We start from the raw sequence: 21934 nt of genomic DNA on the forward strand, positions 1-21934 counted from the left end.
AAAAAAAAAAAAAAAAAAAAGTGTTTAATGAATGAACCCAAGTGGATTAAGTACATAAGACCCATGTAAATTGTGATGTTATTATTTCTCTCTAGTTCTATATTGAATTTCTATATATTAAAATCCTCAGTTGTCATTTTTCTTTGAGGCTCACTAAAACATTTCATGTACCCCTTCCTGAAAAAGGTACTAAAACTTGTAGCACATCCTTCCTCTTCTCTGTGTTTCACTTGTCTCCTCTGAAAATAGGCTGATTCCACAGTAATTTGGAATTCTAGTTTTTGTAAAATAATCTGAGAGATTTTTTGTGTTGAGGAAAGTACCCATAGTATTCAATTTTTAAGTTCTTTTTGAGAATTTGGTCATTCTGTCAGCATAGCTCTTATCAAGGCGTTTGTGAACCTAACCCTGTTAGACTCTCACCTCTGCCGGTTTCCTCTGTGTTTTGATAAGTTACTGTTCTCTGTAGTGAAGTAGATACAACCGTCTCTTCTCTTTTCTTACATTTTGCTGTAGTTTTTCATATTATTCAAGTTGTCACTTTAGAATGTAGTTTTTAAATTTACTAAAGGTTGTGGCTTTCTACTTGAGTAAAGCCCCTGAAAAAGTACCTGAAGATAGATTTAACATGTAATTCACATTGAAACCCTCTTTCTGTTGCTTTATGATTTCCTGATTCAGAGCTTGTTTGATTCTGGGTTTTATTTTTCTTTTTCTTTTTTTCTTGCCAAGAAATAAAAGTCACCAACTTCTTGAAGGAAAAAAAACATTAAAATGCTGACATTGCTTTTCTATAATAATTGTACCTAGAATAAGCAAGATAGGCTCAGAAAGTCTCGTAGCTTACTTAGTCTACTTTTGCAAAAATATGTGAAGTACTCCCAACAGATTCTAATTTTGGTTATCCTTTACAATTGCTGCTCTGTATTGTAATTGCCTGCTTTTTAAAAAGCTTGGGATTATTATGAGACTTGTAAAAATAGAATTTGCTAACAAATGCAGAGAGATAGCATGGAATAGAATAGAGAAACATACTGGATCAATGGGACAGAAGATTTTCCCTTCTTTATTTTTTTACACTTATATAGATTCTTTCATAGAATAAAATAAGCTAAATAGAACTAGGTTCAAATACTCATAATAAGTTTATATGTAATAAATTGGTTATTTTAATGAAAATCTAAAACTGTGGATAATAAGTGAATTCACCATATTTTGTTGTAATTATTTGTATAACAAAACATAATTCATTATGAAAAGTTTATATGTTTTCCTTTATCAGATTTTAGGCCAGTTCTTCAATTATGTTCCTGTAATAAAAATTTTAATTTGTTGGGGTGAGGTAGGAATTTCATTGTCTTTATTGTAGATTTTTGGTACACTGTGAGACACTACTTAGTCATAATATTATAAACAATCACTTTTTATTTCAGTTATGATTGATACTATTTCTTCGGTTATTAAGCTGCCTTTCCTAATCATTACAGTTTATACAGTTGAGCTTTAATATTTGAAAAAACTTTAAATTGAGATCCTAGTATGTTTTAGGTAATCATTCAGAATGTGAATTGGCTTAGAGGCATCAGAGATGTGTTTAAATCTTTATTGATCTCAACACATTTTTAAAATATTTTTGCCTAAGATTAACATCCTTGCTGTCGACTGGTTTCTTACGATGTACTTCATAGAAACATTGAAGTGTACATGTACATTCAGAAGATGTTTTCCCTGCCAGCTGTCACACCCCCACATGTATAAGACAGTCTCGGCACAGGGGAGGCAGAAGTTTGGCACCTGAGGCCAAGTCGCCCTGCTTTGTGTGGCCGTTTCTTCCTTGTGTGGGATTAAGAAACAGGTGTAGGATCTCATTCCCATCATTAAGTACTCGTTCTTTCCTGGCAAAAGTTTCTCTTTACTTGTTCTCTGGTTGGCTAGACCACATCGATGCTTCCTCCTGAACCTGTTAGTTTCCCATGCCTTCTAATTGCCAGGATTCTGAAGCCTTCCCTTCTTCTGTCCTGGGAGAGATAAGAAAGTATACTGGGATAGCGGTGCCATTTGATGATTATTTTCTTTGATTATGTGTTCTTTAACATTGACACAACATCTGGAGGCCCCGTGTTACATACATGGTAGAGGAAGAGTCATAATTGAATTATAGACAAGTGTTTAGATTTATATGAAATTATGATGTCTCAAAAACACATGTAATTCTGTTACTTGGGAAAGATACTCTAATTTGGAAGGTAGGGAGGAAGTGTCTGACTGTTGACACAGTATTTGTAGAAAAGCGTTCTGGTTTTTAGACATAGATGCTTGTTTTAGGTGACATGGGGTAGAGGGCTGATGGAGGCATTCCTCTGGGACACCTGTATAAACAGTATGCTGACATAATTTAAACTATACAATCCTTGATCAATTGGTGAATATTTAAAAATTTTTCACTACGTGTGATGACAGACATGTAAATTAGCTTGATTGTAATCATTTCACATTGTGTATGTATATCAAAGCCACGTTATATACCTTCAGTACATGCTATTTTGGGGTCAATTATAACTCAATAAACCAAAAAAAAATTAGGTAATATGCAAAGTTTCCAATGCATCTATTTATTTCTATTTACTTTGAGTTTTAAACACTTTATGTTTTAAATTCATTTGTTACTGAATTCAAGTTCACTCTTTGCCTCTTTCCTATTAAAAAAGGTAAAAGAGTCTTTGGTCTGAGATGAAATGGACAGAATTATTTTGCAACATTGAGCAAATTTTAAAAACCTAATTTTCCTTTGTTTACATTGAGTACTATGACCATATTGATGAGAAGAGTTATCCCTGAAACTCACCTTGAGTTCTTATTAACAGAAATTTCTGCAAATTCAATTTGGAATCAACATGTGGGTACTCTTTTCTTTTTCATGTTCTTAAATACAGAAAATCATAATCTATTTTAAGCTTATTATAAATGATGCAGCACTTGTTTACATGCGTAAAATGACTCTAAGTAGTATATTGAAGTTCATGTTAATGTTTGCTATTTAATGACACCTAATGATATTCAATGGAGGGTTATGCTAAACTGGAGAGAAAATGTGTTACCCAGGCAACTGCCTCGGGCAGACTAGAGATCCAGGCATATGGCTCTATAATACACATTATTTCAGCATCTTTAAGCATAAAGAACCACACATGTAATTGACTGTGAAAAATTACTACTCAGTTACTGTATTGTATGGTCATAATAGAAGTAAATGAATACGTCATTGTTGTTGGAACAAGTCTGTTGGGAATCACTTGTAGACTGTACTATTTAAGAGGCAAAAATACAATAAGAAGAAAATAGCTGGTTTAATTAACATGTAAAAATTGGGTTAATTTGAATTCAGCTGGCACAGCAGCTATTAATGTTGGCTGTTTTTTGATGATATTCTGGCTCAGGCCTGTGTACTTTTATTATTTCTTACACACACTGTGAATAATTTTATTTTTTAAGCTGATAAGGGCTGTTTCAGTCATTTAATTTTTGCTTTGCCAGGGGTTATGTTACAATTACATAAAGAGAGGTTTTTGGTGTACTTTATCCAAAACCTAAGAATTGGAATTGAATGAAACAAAATCATAAAATATTGCTAAGTAATTATGTTTCTCAGAGCAGAATCAGTGTGGTTTGATTTCAGTTTTCTGCTTACATTTTATCCTTTTTTTATATAGATAAGCAGAGCAACTAACTGGAAATTCATCATTGGCAGATACAAAAAAGTAATCCATTTTCTCTCATCACTTATTCTATCTGTGCTTCGGTACCTTTTATTTGTTTTAGATTTTTTTTTTTTGATCATCATTATTTGACTTTGAGATTTAGAAAAAAATCTGTTCAGAAAGACATTGTATATCAATAAAAAATCAGCTCCCTCAGGTGATTTTTGATATTTTAAAATGCTGTTTGAGCCAAAAACAAACATAATATGGCACCTTTAGCAGAAAGTTGCACAATAAAAAAATCTGTCCTTGAACCTATGTTTGACACACTCACAGAGTCTCTTGAGAGGAAGGTACTTCTGTGCTTTTTAGCTCTAAAACAAAGGAATGATCAAACTGGACACTAGTCTGGAAAGCAACCAGTGTGGCACTGTGTGTCCTACATGCTGGCCAAACTCTGCGTCCTCGAGAGCATTTACAATAACTGGTTATTCAGCATTAACTTGGATAAAGCAACCTGCTGCTTATGCAGAGTGTTAGGCTAGGATACAGTGAGCATTTACAGAATGCTAACTGACAGACTGTTTGCCTGCCAGTTCTACAGTGATTTGTTTCTTTTTTTTTGGCTTACCTCCCCATTATCCTTCTTTATTTGCCATTTTAATAAAGGTGAAACCTTCTTGTCCAGCCTTAATTGGAAGAACAAGGAAAGATGTAAGAAATCTAGATTTGTAAAAACCTACTGTTTACCTTAATCAGTTGTCCAGTGTGGTTTATAGTTACTTTACCCTTTATCTGATAACATTTCCTTTCTTTCCCCTTTACAGACAATACTTAATTTTGAGATGTTTATGGTAGATTTTTTTCCTTTTTAAACTTAGTACTCTTTTCCTTTGAGAAAAATTTTTGAATAGGTCTTAAGATACCTATGACATAATATAGAGAGAGGATGTTTGTGCTGTATATTTATAATTCTTCTGTCAGAATTGGTAATCGTACAGAACAGAAGCAATGTGATACGACATGGTAGCTTTTCAAGCTTTTAAAAATTGTATTTACTAATATTTAAGAAATAAAGAATATTTATCTATAGAGTTATGGAGATAAAGAATTTGATTTGTGCCTGACTCTAAAAAACTTAGAGTGGTTCTTTTTTCTTGGTGCAGTATCGTTCTTGTGGTAATCTGCCACAATTGCAATGTTTTTATGGTACAGAGGTTAAAAGGTGGGAGATTGAGGCAGGTGCCAAGAACATGGAGACAGATCCCCATGAGATCATTGGCAGAAACTATTTAACAAAGAAAGGACGGAATATAAAAGGTTGTGGAGGTCTAATACATTTTTTTTACCATTGCTTAAATTAACTACTAGCAAAAGAGAAGTATAAAAAGGATGAATCTGGCATGTTAAGTGTACATGAGCCCTCTGATAATGTTGGGTGTGTAGGATTGCCTCCTAAAAATACTCTTTATTGCCATTGCCAGCCTTGGGCAGCTTGAGTGCTATTTGGTGTGATATAAAAACCATGGGCGAAGTGGTAGGGCTGATGCTCTAGACAGTCACTTATTGAATTAAGTTCACAATTATGAGAGCCTGTATATTTATCTTCTTTTGCCAGTATGGAGGCAGTGATGTCTGCAGAGGTGATATTTATGGGCCAAATGCATGATAACAATGAAATAAAATTGCTAATAAAAATCTTTTATAGGTTTTTAAAGCCAGGCAGTAGTAGCCTGCTTATTTGAACAATATTGAATCTGCCAGGTTTCATTGGAGCCAGTGAATTTAAATAGGCCCTTGGCAAATGCTACCCTGAGATTTGACCCAGAGCACATGGTAGTAGAGCCGAGAGCCCTGCTGGCCTCTGCACAGAACGCAGTCCAGGGTCTGCCAAGCCCATGCTGGAGTCGGGGCAGGTTTGGAATGACTCCTGTGACCTAATGTGGAAGAAAGCATGCTTGGAGGTGGAGGGGTGTGTGGTAGAGCACGTCTCATGGAGTAGGAGAAGTAGCAGCTTGGTTAGACACAGGTAAAACTAGAACCTGGACTTCTTTCCACCCCATTCCTGATGCTTATGATATAAAATTAGGTAATACTCATTGTCTTCTTTTTGAATAAATTATAAATAATTTTGATGAATTTCCATCACTGGGACTGGGAGGCCCTGTTTGTGTACTCTGCATATTAAATAAAAATCCCTATTTATGAGCTCCCTCATCATCTGCCTAACTGGTAGTTTTCAAATCCATAGTGACCTCAGGGCCTTTGAGTCTGTACTTGTGGCTACCTTACTCCCTGCAGCTAGAGGCCTCTGAGTGTCCTCTTCCTGGGCTGGACTGGCTCCTGGGCTTTTAAAACTCTTTGCTGTGACTTGTAGAATGGGCCCTAGGAGACCCTGTACTATTAAGCCTAACAGCTGTCTAGAAAATGTATTTTAGACTAAACTACCTCTCCTTTGTCTCTGCTGCTGCAGTCCTGGTCCAGGCTACGCTTCCCTGTCCTGACTGTTCTTTCTAGCCTTTCTAACTCTGAAGGGAGCCACATCATAACCTGCAATAAAACCCTCCAGTAGAGGCCATGGATTTAGCTCAGTGGCACTGCACCTGCCTTGCAAGTGCAAGGTCCTGAGTTAAATTGCCGGTATAAGAAAAACCTCCAGCAATACTGTTGTCCACTTAGATCAGGGATAAAATCCATGCATGCGTCACCTCTCCTCCCACCTTCTCTTCTCCAGCTGTCTCTCTGCCCTGCCCCATGGAACTTGCCAAGGTTGCTTTACACTGGGCCACGCACGGAGATTCCTGCTCAGAACACCTTGGGCTCTCTCAGTGGTGCTGCTTTTTATCTTTCGGATCTGGATGCCTCCTCACAAAAGCTTTCCTGACCACTGACGCAAACCAGTGTCATCTCCCATCTCCCTAATCTACTCTTGTTTATTCTCAAGCCTGGCAGCAAAGTTGAATTATTTGGGAAGCTCAGAAACTCAAGTAAATGTTCAGTCTTTCCCCAGACCAGTGAAACAGAATTTCTGGGGCGGAGCCTTGCTTGAGTGCATTTCTCTGGTTCACCCTCTGCACAGTTATCTAGTTCTCGAATTGTCTTTGTGTATGTTCCTTCTCACTGTCCCTCCCACACAGAAATGTGGGCAAGACCTGCAAGGGATTTGGTCAGTCTTGTTCATCTGTGCCGCGTCCTGGGTGTGCACAGCACCACCTGGCTCAGATACTTTCGGCTGCCTGAACGAGGTGTGTATGTGAGGCATTTGAGGGTGAACCTGAAGAGCTGGAAAAGCCAAAAAGCTTTTATTAAAAGATGTTAAAATTATGGAGGCTAAAGCTCTTTTGATAAAATTAAACTGGATTCACAGGAGAGTCCAATTTTATCCTTTTTTTCCCCCTAACACCCACAGATTCTTGAACCTGGGTGGTCTTAGAACCCTGTTCCTGGAGTTAGAATTTACTTTTATCTTTGCTGTTAATCCTGGACAATTTCTTGGCTTCTGTAGTAACACACGGAAGAGGGTAATAAGGAGAGTTATTTTTGTGGCTAGGAACCTTAAGTAAAAGTGGTAATTGGATTTTGATACAGTGCATTGTCCACAAACTTGCTGAAGTATAAACAGGTCAGATCCTTATGCTCAGTTGCTTAAACTTTCATGCAGCAGTTGGCTGGAGAGGACAGCTGAGGTGAGAGGGACTGCAGGAGTTCCCTGCCTCTGCTGAGTGGGGGTGAGCACAGCGGAGTGGGCTGGGAGGCCGCGGGCTGGAGTCACCACCTTGGGTTCTGGGGTGTTTTGACAGCATTCAGTGTTTCATCCTGTCTCCCTCCCTCTGCATCTCTTATTCCAGTTTTGGTTCTTCTGTGTTGTTTTATATGCATTTTTATTTTTTCTGGCAAAGATAATAGTTTTGTATTGTGGAAAAAAAATTAACTGGCTGCAGTAGTGTATCCTGTAATCCCAGCACTCTGAGAGGCTGAGTGCTTCAGTCTGGGCAACTTAGTAATTTAGTGACCCTTTTGTCAAAATAAAAGACTTTAAAAGAGGGCGGAGGGTGTAGCTCAGTGCAGGAACTCCGGGTTCAGTCGAAAGAGAAGGAGAAAAAGAAGAGAAAGGGAAGGGAAGGTGGGAGACAGGCAGTCAAAGGAAGAGGAAGGAAGGAAGGAAGGGAGAAAGAGGAAGAAAAAATTAGAAAAGATGGGCAAGAAAAAAGAAAATGTAAATTTCTAATAATGAAACCGTAAGATGCACTGCTAACACTTTGGAATGCATAATACTTCTAGACCACGTGTGTGTGTGCAATAACATTTTGGTTTTTTTTTTTAATAACACGGAATCATTTTCATTGTACACTGTGTAACTGATGTTTCACTTAATACCATGGGTTTGTTTAGAACAGTTTTTAACATTTGGGCAGTACCCTATATATGAGTGTTTCTTTACTCAGTTGTGTATTGAGGTTGTTTCCACTATTATCAACAGTGCTACATGAACATCTCTTTAGTTAAAGTATGGCATATATTTACTTCTTAATTTTTCTGATACATTCCTAGAAATAGGATTATGGTGCTCTTGGTGTGTTGTTAAACTGTCCTCTGGAGATGTAGCTCTGCATACTCCCTTCCCCTCGGTATAGGGTGCCCCCTTTCTCACTCAGTCCTACCTGGCTCTTCCCTGGATCCCCCTAACATGTTTTCCAACTTCAGTCCTCCTTCTAGTTTGCTTTAGCACATCTGCCTTTTAATCATCCTGAAGCATAAACTGATTGTATCATTAAAACTTTAAGGTCTTTGCCTAACCCTTATGGGCCCTCATCCTGAGTGCATGAGCACTGTATTTCTCGTCGCTCTTTCCCTCCAGCAAGTTTATGTTGCATGGGGCTTTTAATCTTTCTTCTTGGTTTCGGGCTTACCTTCTGTCCCTTGGCCCCGCCAGTGCTTAGAGCAGAGCTTACGTACTTCATCCAATTATTCTTCACATTGGCCTCTGCCGGTGCACAGAGAAGGCCCTGAAGCTGAGCTGCAGTCCCGTCCCTGCCTTCTACTTTTGCTCCGTCATTTCTTAGCCTCTCTTACTACGGGACTGGTGGATATCACTGCTTTGCCCCATCTTCCTAGTGAGAAACCTGCTCCCCCTAAGTTCTAAACAGTGTAGACCTGTGGAGGTGACTTTTGTACTTGCTTCCAAGCTGACCCATTTCATACTGCTAGTTGCTGTCAGTGAGTGTTGGTGTCAGATGCTCTTCTCTACATATTTAATATTTATGAAATTAATCAGAACTGTGTGATTATTTTTAAATGGGCAACTAACATTCTCAAAGAAGTCCTGGGAGTTGGGGTGGAAAAGGAACTAAGTGAGCTCACCAGCCAGGTCTCAACTTGATTAAGCTGGTATTCTTGTTGTAATTTATGCTAATAGTCATTAAATCTGTAAACCAAGACCGAAGAATTGTTTATATGAAAATATAGATGTTTCAGATATGCAGTAAATGAGTATAGCACTATATAATTATTCTCATAGACTTCTAGTCAGATTACCTTGAAAATCCAAAGTGATCTTGAGGAACAGTAATACATTGTGGTTTCCTGGTTAATCTCTGTACCTCCTATGTAGATTTTTTTTTTTTTTGAATACTTGTATCTAACAGGATTACCAAACTGCATACCTTTTTGGTATCAGTAGCATGCCTAAAATACCAGAGTATTCACTGGCCAGTTATGGTAATGAAACCCCATTGAAATTGGCACAGGAAGATTGAGTCACATACATATATACTATTTAAAGAGAGCTAAGATGTTTTTTATTGTGCTTGAGGTCTTTATTAAGAGCATGAAGTTTTTAAAAATCCTGTTCTAGATTATGCATGGTGTGTTTCTCCTTTAACTTACCTGATGTCTGTGCAGGGGTAATTCAGTAGATAAGGTGGTTACTGCCTCACCTGGCCCAGGTGCCTAGTGAGTGGCACAGGCTGGCTGCCTGGTTGTGGTGCCTGCTCAGGGCCGGTGGGAAGAGGAGTGGTGAGGACAAAGAAACAGACAAGAAGATACAATTATCATCAGTACCATAAGGGTGTGGTGGGCTTGTAGGGGATTCCTCCCCTATCTTTATTTCCAGGCTTGGCCTCTCTGTTTGTTTCCCCTAGTGCCGCCCCATAAACTGGTGGCTTAAAAACAGAAATTGCTGTCTTGAGTTCTGCAGGTTTGAAGTCCACTGTGAAGGTATCAGAAGGATGGTTTCTTCCTGAGGGCTTGAGGGAGTCTCTTTCATGCCTCTCACTAGTGTTCCTTGGCTTGGAGAAGCCTCACTGTGACCTCTGCCTCCATCCTCAGATTTTGTCTCCTCCTTGTATGTCTGTGTCCAAGGCCCCCTCTCCGTTTTATAAGGACTCTACAAATAGTTATATGGTGTATCTGCCCTACTAAGTAGGTCCTTATTTTAATTGATTGTATTTGTGAAAGCTTTGTTTCCAGATGACACTGTGATCTGAAGTCCTGAGGGTTAGGAATTTAGCCTATAGCAAATCACTCCTCAGTTGTATTAGGGACCACTCTACTTTGTTGCCCCGCTTAATACCTCTGTTTAACGTGGTCAGATTGGAGCATGTTTTCTCACAAGTTCCTTCTTCCAAGTTTTTTCTTAGTCTCTTTAAATTTGTTTTCTTTGGTAGTGGGAGCACCCTGGCCTCTCTTTTTGTCCTCAGTCTTGCTCCCTAACAATGTTGTCATTTTAGCTTCACCTGTAGCTCTAACCTTTACTTCCTTTTCATTCAAGAGTTTCTGCTATGCCCTACTAAGCCATCATCTTTCCTTTTAAAATTCATCTTCAAAACCAGTTTCTTTTTTAAAACAAAGATTTTGCCCTGATACTTATTAGTCTAAAAGCCGTGAGTGAGTGATTCCTCCCTGCCTGTAAAAGCAGAAAGATTCTGTAGCCTGGCTGTTGAGGTCCTGCACTGATGTCCACCTTTCTCACTGCAGCCAATCAACTGGAAACCATGGGGCACAGTTTATAGGCCCAGAGTACCAGAAGCCAGTTATTTTGTGTTATGCAAGTCATTTTCTTTCGGCTTCAGTTTCATTTTAAAATTAAAATGAGGAACTTGACATAGATGATCTCCCAGATCTATTCATCTGTAAAATTATGCTTTAAAGGCCATGCCTCCATGAAGCCTTCCTGGCTCTTCTGGCAAAGTAAATACTCCTTCCTTTGTACCCATAGAGCTTTATTTCTTCTCTTAGTTTTCATAGTCAGCTCCTGCACTACAGCAGTTGTTTGTGCCCCCTGCCTCTGCTTCCCCTAACGGGGGAAGCGCCTTGAATGCCACAAGAAGGTTTAACTCCCGTCCGCGTCCCTTCCCATCCTCACCTTCCCTGGTACCTGAACATACAATCTCGCTGGGAAAGACTCTAGTAGAGGATGAAATGTCCAGGGCAAGTATTCTCCCAGAACACTTGCTGTGCCTGAGTATTCCGTATATTCTGAGAATGTGCTGTGGATGGTGAATGATAGGGAGGTTTTGTACTGAGTACACTATGAGTTTACCCTTTCTTTGTGGCATTGTAGTGAGGTGATATTCTGGGAAACATCTAAGCTGACTTTGGAACACTGTATAAAAATGTGTTCTCTCTATAAGATGGTTAGAAGTGATTAATAAATGAAATGTTCCTGTTTTCTTCCTCTCTGTATGTCCTCTAGAGACTTGGACTATCTTAATGTATTATTAAAGTGTTTTAACTTTTAAAATACAATGCAGTGATAAAGAACATTCCTAGGAAATCTTTTCATGACTCTGCAAGCCAAGGCCTCTGTATCCTGTCATGTTCTTCCTGGGATATAGATTTGATCATGCTATGACTTCTCTAAAAATTTCTGGCAGCCGTTTTTCCCTAGGGAAGAACCCTTCAAGGTTTTCTCATCCTCTATCTTTAATCTTATCACCGTGATCTCTCCCATTGTTCAGACAAAATCAGTCACTCGACATTTTCCTTGTGCGCTCCTGTGCTTTCTTGTGTGTACCTTTCTGTCTGAAGTGCTTTCCTGGCTAGCCTTTCTGCACACACCTGAGTTTTCCTCATTCTTTATGAGTCAGCTGCAGTCCCATTTCTGCCACAAAGTCTTCTTTGATTTTGATTTTTTTTCTCTCCAGAATTCCACTATTGTGCTGGTCCTTGCTTTCCATTTTGTCTGTACTGTATGTTGTTATTTCTAGACTACTGCTGTCCGACTTACCTGACTGGAATTTCTTTGGGTCATGTTTCATGTCTGATTTGTCTGTATTGTCCCCTGTAATGTTCCTTATTCAGTGCACAGTCAGTAGATGTCAGTAATGAATGAATATCTGTGAATCATTTTTACATGGTCTCTAGCTGATGGTATTAATAAATAACAAAGCAGTTCTTTCTTGCTAGTATGCATTTTTTCATCTTAATCCGAAAAATCTAGGGTTTATTATAGAATCTAACCCCATGCTTAAGGAAAGGTTGAGGTTTGAGACATAAATGATATTGGATAAAACCGTTGCATTTGAAATTATAATGCATTTAGTGTTTCACCATGTCTCAAACCTTTCATATCTTTTAGCTTCTGTTCATCATTTTATCCATCTGTCCACTCTGTTTAAAAGGAAATGCTAAGTGTTGAGAAATGTATTTAGTTTTGAATTTTACTTTTTTGACAATTACATTTATTAATTTTTCCTCTTAATGTATGCTTGTATGTGCTTTTATTTTCTACAAGCTCCTGACTTTATGATTTGTGTTTGTTTTCTGTTGCAGATTAATATCCTTTCAAGAATTTGTAGCATTTGAGTCTGTCCTGTGTGCCCCAGATGCTTTGTTTATGGTGGCCTTTCAGCTGTTTGATAAAGCTGGAAAAGGAGAAGTTACCTTTGGTAAGGAGTATTAATACATATGCACCTAAGTAAGGGTGGACTGCTGGGAGAATTTCTTTTGCTCAGGAATGAAGTAAAGTATCTGGATATTCTTTTAAGAAACTGCCCTATTCCTTTTTTTGTTGGTACCGGAGATCGAACTCGGGTCCTTGCGCTTGCGAGGCAGGCCACCGAACCGCTAAGCTAAACCCCCGGCCCCTGTTCCTTTTAACAGTGGTGCTTTGGTGTTTGGGGTCCTGTTCACATTTCTTCCTCTTTGAAAAATAACTGCCTCCTTGGTAGTTTTGATACCCTGGTATAGTTTCAAAGTGGGTAACAATGTGACATAACTATTCATAGAGTCATAGAATGTGAAAGTCAGTAGGACTTCTGTTCTCTCCCTTCTCCAACAATTAATATATTGCCCATGGCACAGGCACCCAGAACTTCTTGTCTTTACCTTGCCCTCGTAGACTGGTTTACTTCTAGAGACACTGTGCATTCTCCTGGTTCATAATGGTGCAAGAGAGACATTGTGAAGGATGGGGAGACTAGAAAGTGGTAGGTCAGTGGTAAGTTCTTTAAAAGAAGGTGGTTGTTGGAGATACATGTGACAGAAAGCACACTTGCTTTGGACTGTGTGGTGTTCAGCATAAATTGCCTGTAATATCATTGTCCATTGTCTCAGTGACTTTCTCATTGCTGGGATGCAATGCTTGACATCCGATACTTAGAGGAGAACAGGTTTATTTATTTATTTATTTCCTCACTGAGTTTATTGGTACATTTTAGGTATACAGTACAGTTACATTCATTGTTGGGATCTTGTACCTTTACATGACAGGTCTTGGTTCTCATTTTTTCCCCTTGTCCCTGCCCACCCTTCACCCCCTCCTTACCTCCCCATTTACAAACACTTTATTTCCATTTTTTCATATTTTTTTCTTTTCCCTTATTAGCTTTCCCCTACCCTTCCCCTACCCTACGCCTTTAGCCCTTTTCTTCCTATTTCACATTGTCCATTATCTCATTAGGATCTTATGTACTATTATAGTTTATTCACACCAGAGAAACTATTCAGTATTTACACATGTGTGACTTATTTATTTCACTTAGGCATATATCCTCAATGTGTATCCACTTGAACAGGTTTAGTTTGGATCACAGTTTGTAGAAGTTTCAGTCCATAATTGGCTGGTTCTAAGGCAGGGCAGCACGACAGAGGAGATTGCTTGGCATCCAGGAAGCAGAGAATGGGCATGGAGAAGCTGGGGAAGGAGATAAACCCTCTGGACCACACTCTCAGTGATCCACCTCTTTCAAACATGCTCCCTGTCAGCATCACATTTAGCTTTAAATTCACCAGTGGACTAATTCACTGATAAATGTCACATTCCCATGACCCAGTCACCTTCCAGAAGCCACAACTATGAGCAAATGAGACTGTAGAGACATCGGGATATAAACTGCAATGCCATGAAGAATTTTAGAGCCCTTTAGGTATGTAGATTATGCTTTAAGGGAAAATGGCTAAAGTGTCCATTTTAAATGTCTTTATTCTTAGCTTCCATTTGGTTCAGATCTCTTGGACTTGTCTTACTTGATGCAGTTTGAGAAATACCCTGCTGTGGGCAAACACAGGTGTTTGAACAGAGCACTGGCTCTGAAGTCAGAGACTTAGCCACTTCTAGCTTGGTGACTTTTATCTCCAGGCCAAGTTCATTGCCCTCTCAGGTTCTCATTTCCTTATACAAAATGAGGGTAATAATGACATACAGCATAAATACATAGTATAACGGATTTATTCTGCTAGTCTTCTCCCTGCCCCAGGCTTCTCATGCTCACGTGACATGACAGAGTTGTCCAGTGTGAGATCAGCCAGAGCAAAGGCAGAACTCATGTGCACATTTCTAGGAGCACATGTACTGCCATTATACTTCAAAAGGGTTATTCAGTATTTAAAGATCTTTACATTTAGTTTTTCTTTTTCCATCACCAAATTCTTCTTAGCACCACTGAAATCACAACTTTTCAGTGGAAGGCCAATTTTCAGTCTCACTAAAATTTTCAGCTATGGAATGAGCAGCTAGCTTATGATAGTATGGATGCCAGTTTGATGAAAATGATAGGATAGTGTTTCCTTGGAATGAAGAGAAACTACTATGAGTTTGAATGAATTTAGCGTAGGTGTGTTGTCTCTCTTGTCTTCCTACTTTTCTGCAAATCTGGGTGGGAGAATTAAGGAATGTTGGTAGGACCATACGTACTATAAGTGTCAATGTGATTAAAAGAAAAAGACCGGTAGAAAAGTAGGCTTCAGGTGACAGGATCCTCTGTGAACTTAACTCATAGAAGCATAAGAATTCCCTTTCAGTTTTTTACTAGCTGCTGATGTACATATCATTTCAACTTTGAGTTTTATTTTCTCTTTGTGTAAAAATAGGGTAAAACTGGGTGAGAGATTTAGCTCAGTGGTTCCACCGCCTGCCTAGCAAGCACAAGGACCCAAGTTCAATCCCCAGTACCAAAAAAAAGGGGGGGTAAGTTAGCTTTAAAGGACTATGTTAAGAGATCCATCAAATATAAGGTTCTCTCTACAAAACAATGGCTTTTTAAAAATAACACTAAAAGAAATTGCTTGAGAAGTAAAGGATTTCCTTTTTCCCCCTTTTCCCTTTCCCTTTGGAAAGCCCTTTCAACTTGTACTTTCACACCTGGCCTTTTAGCTGATTGTGTGCTCACCACCTGTTGCTTGTCGAACACTGTCTGTCTCTGAAGGCACGACAGATTAGCAAGCTCCGTTTCCAGGAACTGGTATTCTGGTTGCATCCTCAGTTGCTTATGACTGCTGTAGAAAAATGTACACCCTGCCTACGACAGCTTTGTCTTCCCAGGTAATTCATTTTAAGGTTTGCTTGTCTCATCAGTAGTATGTAGGCTTTGTGTACATTTATGATAGGCCCACAGGATCCTCACCCTGTGGGTATCATAAAATGTAGCCTGGGTTGTCTAGCCATTAAACTCTATTTAGGATTAAGCTGAAAGAGAGGTATATAGAACTATGATTCCCAAATGACCATCAGATTGAAAATTAATGGCTGACTTTTAACATATTTTCATAGTGTAGGGTATAGTTCTCAATTGTGGGTGGATGTGGTTAAGTCTTTTGCCCAAGTAAGTAAAGGCACAGTTTTTGTTTGTTTATTTGTTTTTGCTTTTTGATAGCTGGTACCTTTGGAAAAAGCTAGCAGTTTTTTCCAAGAAGCTTGTCATGGACTTGAAGATAATAAAAAACAAACAAAAAACCAGGTGTTGGATGAAAGAATATGACATATCTAGTTAATTCTGGTCTCATAAACCCAAACTATTCAGAAAAAGAAAATCGAGGTCAATAACCTGGCCAATACGAGGCTATTTGTAGTTAGACTCAATGGTAGTCTTACCCATTTATGTCCTTACCTCCTCTCCTCATAAATCCATTATTCAAGAATAGCCCTTTATGCTGGGTGTGGTGGCACACACCTGTAATCCCAGCTATTTATGAGGCCAAGGCAGGAGTATTAAACTCAAGGCCAGTCTGGGCAACTTAATGAGAACCTTTCTCAAAAGAAAATAACACTTCAGTGTAGAATGCTTCCCCAGCATGCTTGAAGCCCTGGGTTCAGTCTCCAGTACTGAAAAGAAAAAGAAAAGGTCCCATTAGTATTTCAGAAGATGGTATGCCTCTGTGCATCTGTGCAAAGAGTGGACATAGAGAGGCAAGGGAGCAAGGAGTCCCTCTTTTACTTCCCAGATGGGTTCCGTCAGCTGTGGTGATCCTCGGGAGGGCACTGTTTTCACCCTGTCCTGGTGGTCACCTGGGTCTTTCCCTAGGCCGGAGAGTGGCCTCAGGTCCCGATGTCCCCCGGGCTTGCATTTTATCCTGAGCAGAGCAGATGTACTCTTTATCTGTGTATGTGTTGAGTTTCCACAGAAGAGTGTGTTTGAAGCAGGCTTCTGCAGATGAGCTCATTGTATACTAGTGTTTGTCAATAGACCAGCAGTGTTGTGCTCCCAGTAATGTTCTGTTACAGGCTAAACAAAAATCAGATGGAGCGAGGGGCAGATAATCAAGTGTCACATTTCAGTGAAACCTTGCCCCATTTTTCTGAGACCTTGTTTACATTTACCATATTTTCATGTCTGGATCACTCCCTGTGTTTGCTACAATGAAAAGACCTTGATTAGGCCAATTTTGTTCCTTTGATATCCAGTTCATTATATTCCCATGTTTCCTTTGAGGGAAACTTACCTCCAATATTATTGCTCTCGCCTTGTTTTCTTATTTTGATACCCGATGTTTGTATATGCTTTGAGATACAAATATGTAGGTAGAAGAATGTCCGTATACTTGGCAAATTTTAGTTAATAACTTATGATTATGTATGGGGAAAAAGTTTGCTCTGAATATTTTTGTTGGCATTTTCAGCTGATTCTGTATTATAGTAATATTCTTAACCTGTAATTTTTAAAGTATATGTGCAGAAGAACGCACAGGCCATAAGCAGACACTTTGGTGCACCTTTATCCAGTGTATATATTTGTTGACCATCATCCAGATCAGAAAGAATGGTACCAGGTATACCCAGCTTTCTTCCTGGGTGTTGTCCCCGATCCCCATGGTAACAGATACCATTTGTCACCATTGCTTGGTCTTGCCTGTTTCTAAACTTGATTAAATGGAACGATAAAGAATGTACCCCATTGCTCTGGATCTTTTTGTTCAATATTTAATTTGTGAGATGAATACATGTTTTGGTATATATTTGTGCTTTATTTTTTTTGTTGTTGTATATGCTCTGTTAGGCAACTCTACCCTCATTTAGTCACTCATTCTACTATTGGCAAACATTTGGGACATTTCCAATTTGGGCTGCTAGCAATAATATGCTTTGAACATTATTACATATATATGTATATTTTTTACATGATTTCATTATTTTATTTTAACATTTTATATATATATATATATATGTATGTTTGGGGTGTGTTTCTATGTACAGAATTGTCAAATCATAGAAAATACATATATTTAGATTGAGTAGGTTTTGCCAAACTGTTTTCCAAAGGGATCAGACCATTTACTTAATTACTACGGCTTTGTAATAAGTCCTGCTATCTGGTTAGTTCCCCATATTTATTATTCTTTTCTTTTAGATTATCCTGAGTATTCTTCATCCTTTCATTAAAACATTTTTAGAACAAGTTGGTAATTTCCACAAATATCTACTGGAATTTTTAATGCTACTGCATTGCATACAAATGATGCCCATATATGTATCTATGTGAATAAGTTTTAAACTCACGTAAGGTTTTTATGTTTTTTTTTGTTTTTTGTTTTTTTGGTGCTGGGGATCGAACTCAAGTCCTTGTGCTTGCGAGGCGGGTGGTGGAACCACTGAGCTAAATCCCCAGCTCCCATAAGGTTTTTGAACTATTTAAATCAAAGTTTATTTGTAATAAATGCTAGTCTTCCTGCAGCACCATCATTCAGGTGTTTTGCATGGGTGAAGAACACACATTTTGAGGGGAAGGTAGTTCCCTCTGCCACCTGTCAGCTAACAGTGCCAGTGTGCTGCCGTCTTGCACGCGGGACTGATGCCCATAGGGCTCAGGGCTGAGCTCCTCAGAAGGAAGATGCTAGGAACATGAACTACATTTTACATCTGCGATGAAGAGGGGAATTCATTTTTGGGAATTCATAATATTTCAATAGAGTTAGGTTATGACAACATATATTTGAATATGCTAAATAGAAACTTTCAGATTCTGCCTGTTGGAATATTACTTATATTTTCAAATTGTCCCACTACAGTAGGAGAATGGGATGTTCAAAGAGTGGAAGGCAAATAGATAAGAAGAGGAAAGAGAAAATATTTGTCAATTAGCCATTTGACAAAAACAAAGAAATAACGAATAGGGCTGGAGATTTAGCTCAGTGGCACCATGCTTACCTTTCAAGCACAAGATCCTCAGTTGGATCACCAGTACCCCCCAAAAAAAATAAAAAAATAAAGAAAAAAAGAATTAACAAAATGCCATTGTATTCACAATTACAAAAATTCAAGTTAATAAAATTAGAGGCCTTATTTATCATTTGTGCTCAGAGTTTCAAGGTGATTTTTAAATATATTTTTATTTTTAAAAGTGTTACTCTTTAGGCAGAATTAGAGATAGCAGTCTTTTCTTTTTCTGTAGAGAGGCAGATAGTAAATATTTTCAGCCTCTTATGCTAGGTTCTCTGTTACAGCTATTTAACTCCATTGTTGCGAAGGAAAGTAGCCATGGACAATATGTAAATGATGGGTGTGGCTGTTCCATTAGAACTATTTCCAAGATCATCTGGTGGGCTAAAGAACATAGTTTGCTGACAACTCTTTCATGAGTATTGACAATGATACATATGAGTTGATATTAATACTGGGGATCAAGACATTTAGTACAGTGAGTATTATATGATATTTGAACTGTGAAGCAGGTAATTATAATGATAGTTCGTAGTCTCATTTGGGGAACCTAAAATAGCCACACTCATAACAATGAAAGATTGCTTATGAGGGATTGAGAATGGAGGAGAAGGGAAGATGTTAGCCCAAGGGCACAAACTTTTAGTTATAAGATTAAGTTCTGCAGACCTAATGCTGTTGACCTTAAATATAAAGAATTTAATTCTTGGGCTTTGCTAAGACAGTAGGTCTTAAATATTGTTGTCTCAAATATATTTTTAAATAGTAAATGTGTGAGGTGGTAGGTGTATTAAGTTAGTTTGTGTTAATTATATTTACAGTGTATCCATTTATCAAGACATCAAACTGTACACCTTTAATATATATAATTTTATTTGTCAATTATAGCTCAGTAAAGCTGGAAGAAATTAGCAAAATGTAAAGAAATGAGTTCTCTTTATGTTTGATATGAATTCCAAGGCTGTATTGTTTTAAATACTGTTTTGAAATTTTTGGTTCATGAAAAATCAGTCATATTTTGGCAAGCAAAACTTGGGAACAAAGAAGTGAAGTTATCTGAATTTAGTGATTATAAATCTCATTTATTTTCCTTTCAGATGATTGGCTAAGCAAGGATGTAGGCGCTTATATACATGAATGTGGAATATAGGAAAGACCAACCAATAGTATTTGAAGGCATTGAACTAGATGAAATAAATGATCAAGGCAGGGACAATTCCTGAGTACTAACTGTGCTGTAGGACTGGAGCTACAGTAATGAGTAAGACTAAACAATCTTTCTCTTCTTGGAGCCTGCATTTTAAGGGTGGACATGGAGACAGAGAAAACTCTGACCCTTGTTGTAGATGTCAGGATGCTCTCTCTGTAAGTGGGTAGGAGGAATGGAGGCTGGCTGTCAGTCTAGAGGAGTGAGCAAAGAAGGGTAATATTGAGCTGCTACACATGGGCTGCGCATCCCAGAAAGGGCTAGTTAGCACTGTGAGCTCTAGAGGTGCTGGCCCAGCCAAAAGGAAACCAGAAACCTGGACTGAGGTCCTATCTGTGGGGACCCCACTAGAGCCATTTCAGAGAGTGAAGCTGTCGGCCTTGGTTCCTGTGTCTGTGGGGTGAGAGGAAGGATGAGAAGAAAGGAAGGAGGTCCAGGTAGAAAGAAGCTCCTGGTCCTGTTCTGCTCTCAAGATATGTGGTTCTACATAATCTCACGAGAGAAGAAATGTAACTGGTAGTTTTGTCTCTCCTTATTGATCACTGGCTGCATATTGGGCACTGGGCTAAATGCTTCATGTGTAATTTATTTGCAATCCTTGCAACCTAGGCGGTCTGTACAGTACTAATTCCCGCATTAAGAGGGAAAGGGGCCTGGCAAGGATCTTGGAAGCTCCTGTGGTGGAGCCAGGAGGGCGGCCCTGCTCAGAGGGACTGTTACGGATGTGCCGCTCTGCCTCCCCCTGGTGGTTGTCGTACTCCTGCCCTGTAGGTGCGGCATTCTTAATCTAGGTGACTGGCAACTACCTCATATTGGTCTGTATCAGACCTTAGGAGGATTTATTACTTTTTCACGAACAAGTAAAGAGCAATAAGCAGAAGCACTAGTCAAGATCTTGTTTCATTGTGGGAGGAAGTAATTATGAGGCGAGAACAAACCTGGATTAGAATTCTCAGTCTACCTAGAAAGTAGCTGTGGTTAGACATCTGGGTCACTTACCGAACTGTACATAGTGTAGGCTTTATTCTGCAAAGCTTTATCTTTGAGTGTGAACAGAATGCTGGTGGGGGGTGATCTCTATACAGCCCGAGGTAGAAGAGGCCCTTGACTGAGCCTTGAAAATCTAAGTGGACACTTGGGGTAGGGGTATCATCTGATGGTTCACCAGCCATAGGGCCTCTGAGAAAGAGTTCTTTGCTATGAGAGGCAGTTGGGGAGCCAGTGCAGGTTCTTTGGATGACAGGGACAGAATTAGAATGATGCTTGGAGGAGATGATTTTTTCTTGTATTGATTGATGTGTGATGAGCCAGAGGCATGCCTGTGACTCTTGCTTAGGTTTCACAGTATCTACATGAAGCAGACAGATAATCATTCCATTTTGTGAGTGGAAGAGCAGAAAGTCAGACTTGTAAAGGACTTATCTGGTACCTGAACAGGTTGATGCAGGTACCTTGGGTTGATGCAGAAACCTTAATTTCCCTGAGACTTTTATTTTACCATGTTTCTTAATGATGCTGGGGTTGCAAAACATTTCCATTGTGGGCTTATAGAGAGAAAATGGGGGTATTGAGAGATTGAGTGTGTGTATTTAATAAAACTTTAATCTGAAATGTTTGGCATTGTGATCAGTCTTCTGATGGTAATTTCTTAAGAAACTTATTCCTATTTATTGTTATATTATCAGTTATTGTATCTTGCAGTGTGTGACATTAGTAGTCTAGCTCAATAGTGATAAGACTTGAATCCTGCTTTTGTCTAGTGGAGCTGTTAAAAGTGCAAAGTGTATTCTATACATTAAAACCTAAAATTTTTATTTGCAGAATTCCATTACGTATTTCTTTCTTCTGTTGACTTATCTTTTTTCATTACCATGATCAAAATTTCATGAAACATTTTATATGCAATTTTAAGGTTAATTTGTGAATATGACACATTTCATTATCCAAATATTAGTGGGTCTGTCTACAGTTTTTAATTGAACTTTAAACACAGGGGTTCTTAACTCTGGGGCCCTGGTTTAGTGTCAGAGTCATGCATAGCCACAGTTGTTTGTAATATTTTGTCTAAATGGGCACCTACCCCCAGGAGAAAGTGCATAGCTTTTACCAAATCTCAGAGGGGTCAGTGATCTGCCAGAGATAACAGTTGCTTTTATA

The 21934-nt window shown here is 38.7% G+C and overlaps 1 protein-coding gene across 2 annotated transcripts in view; it reads left to right on the top strand.

Moving 5' to 3' along the window:
- Positions 1-21934, top strand: part of Slc25a13 (solute carrier family 25 member 13) — a 198168-nt gene that overhangs the window by 75811 nt on the left and 100423 nt on the right. For both annotated transcript variants that reach the window (XM_010603394.2, XM_010603396.3), the window contains one exon: positions 12471-12586. In XM_010603394.2, coding sequence (XP_010601696.2) covers positions 12471-12586 — 116 coding nt within the window. The remainder of the gene's footprint in view (positions 1-12470; positions 12587-21934) is intronic.

The sequence above is a fragment of the Fukomys damarensis genome, unplaced genomic scaffold, assembly GCF_012274545.1.
Source record: "Fukomys damarensis isolate Sample0158 unplaced genomic scaffold, DMR_v1.0_HiC HiC_scaffold_4, whole genome shotgun sequence".
In the NCBI taxonomy this organism is placed as follows: Eukaryota; Metazoa; Chordata; class Mammalia; order Rodentia; family Bathyergidae; genus Fukomys; species Fukomys damarensis.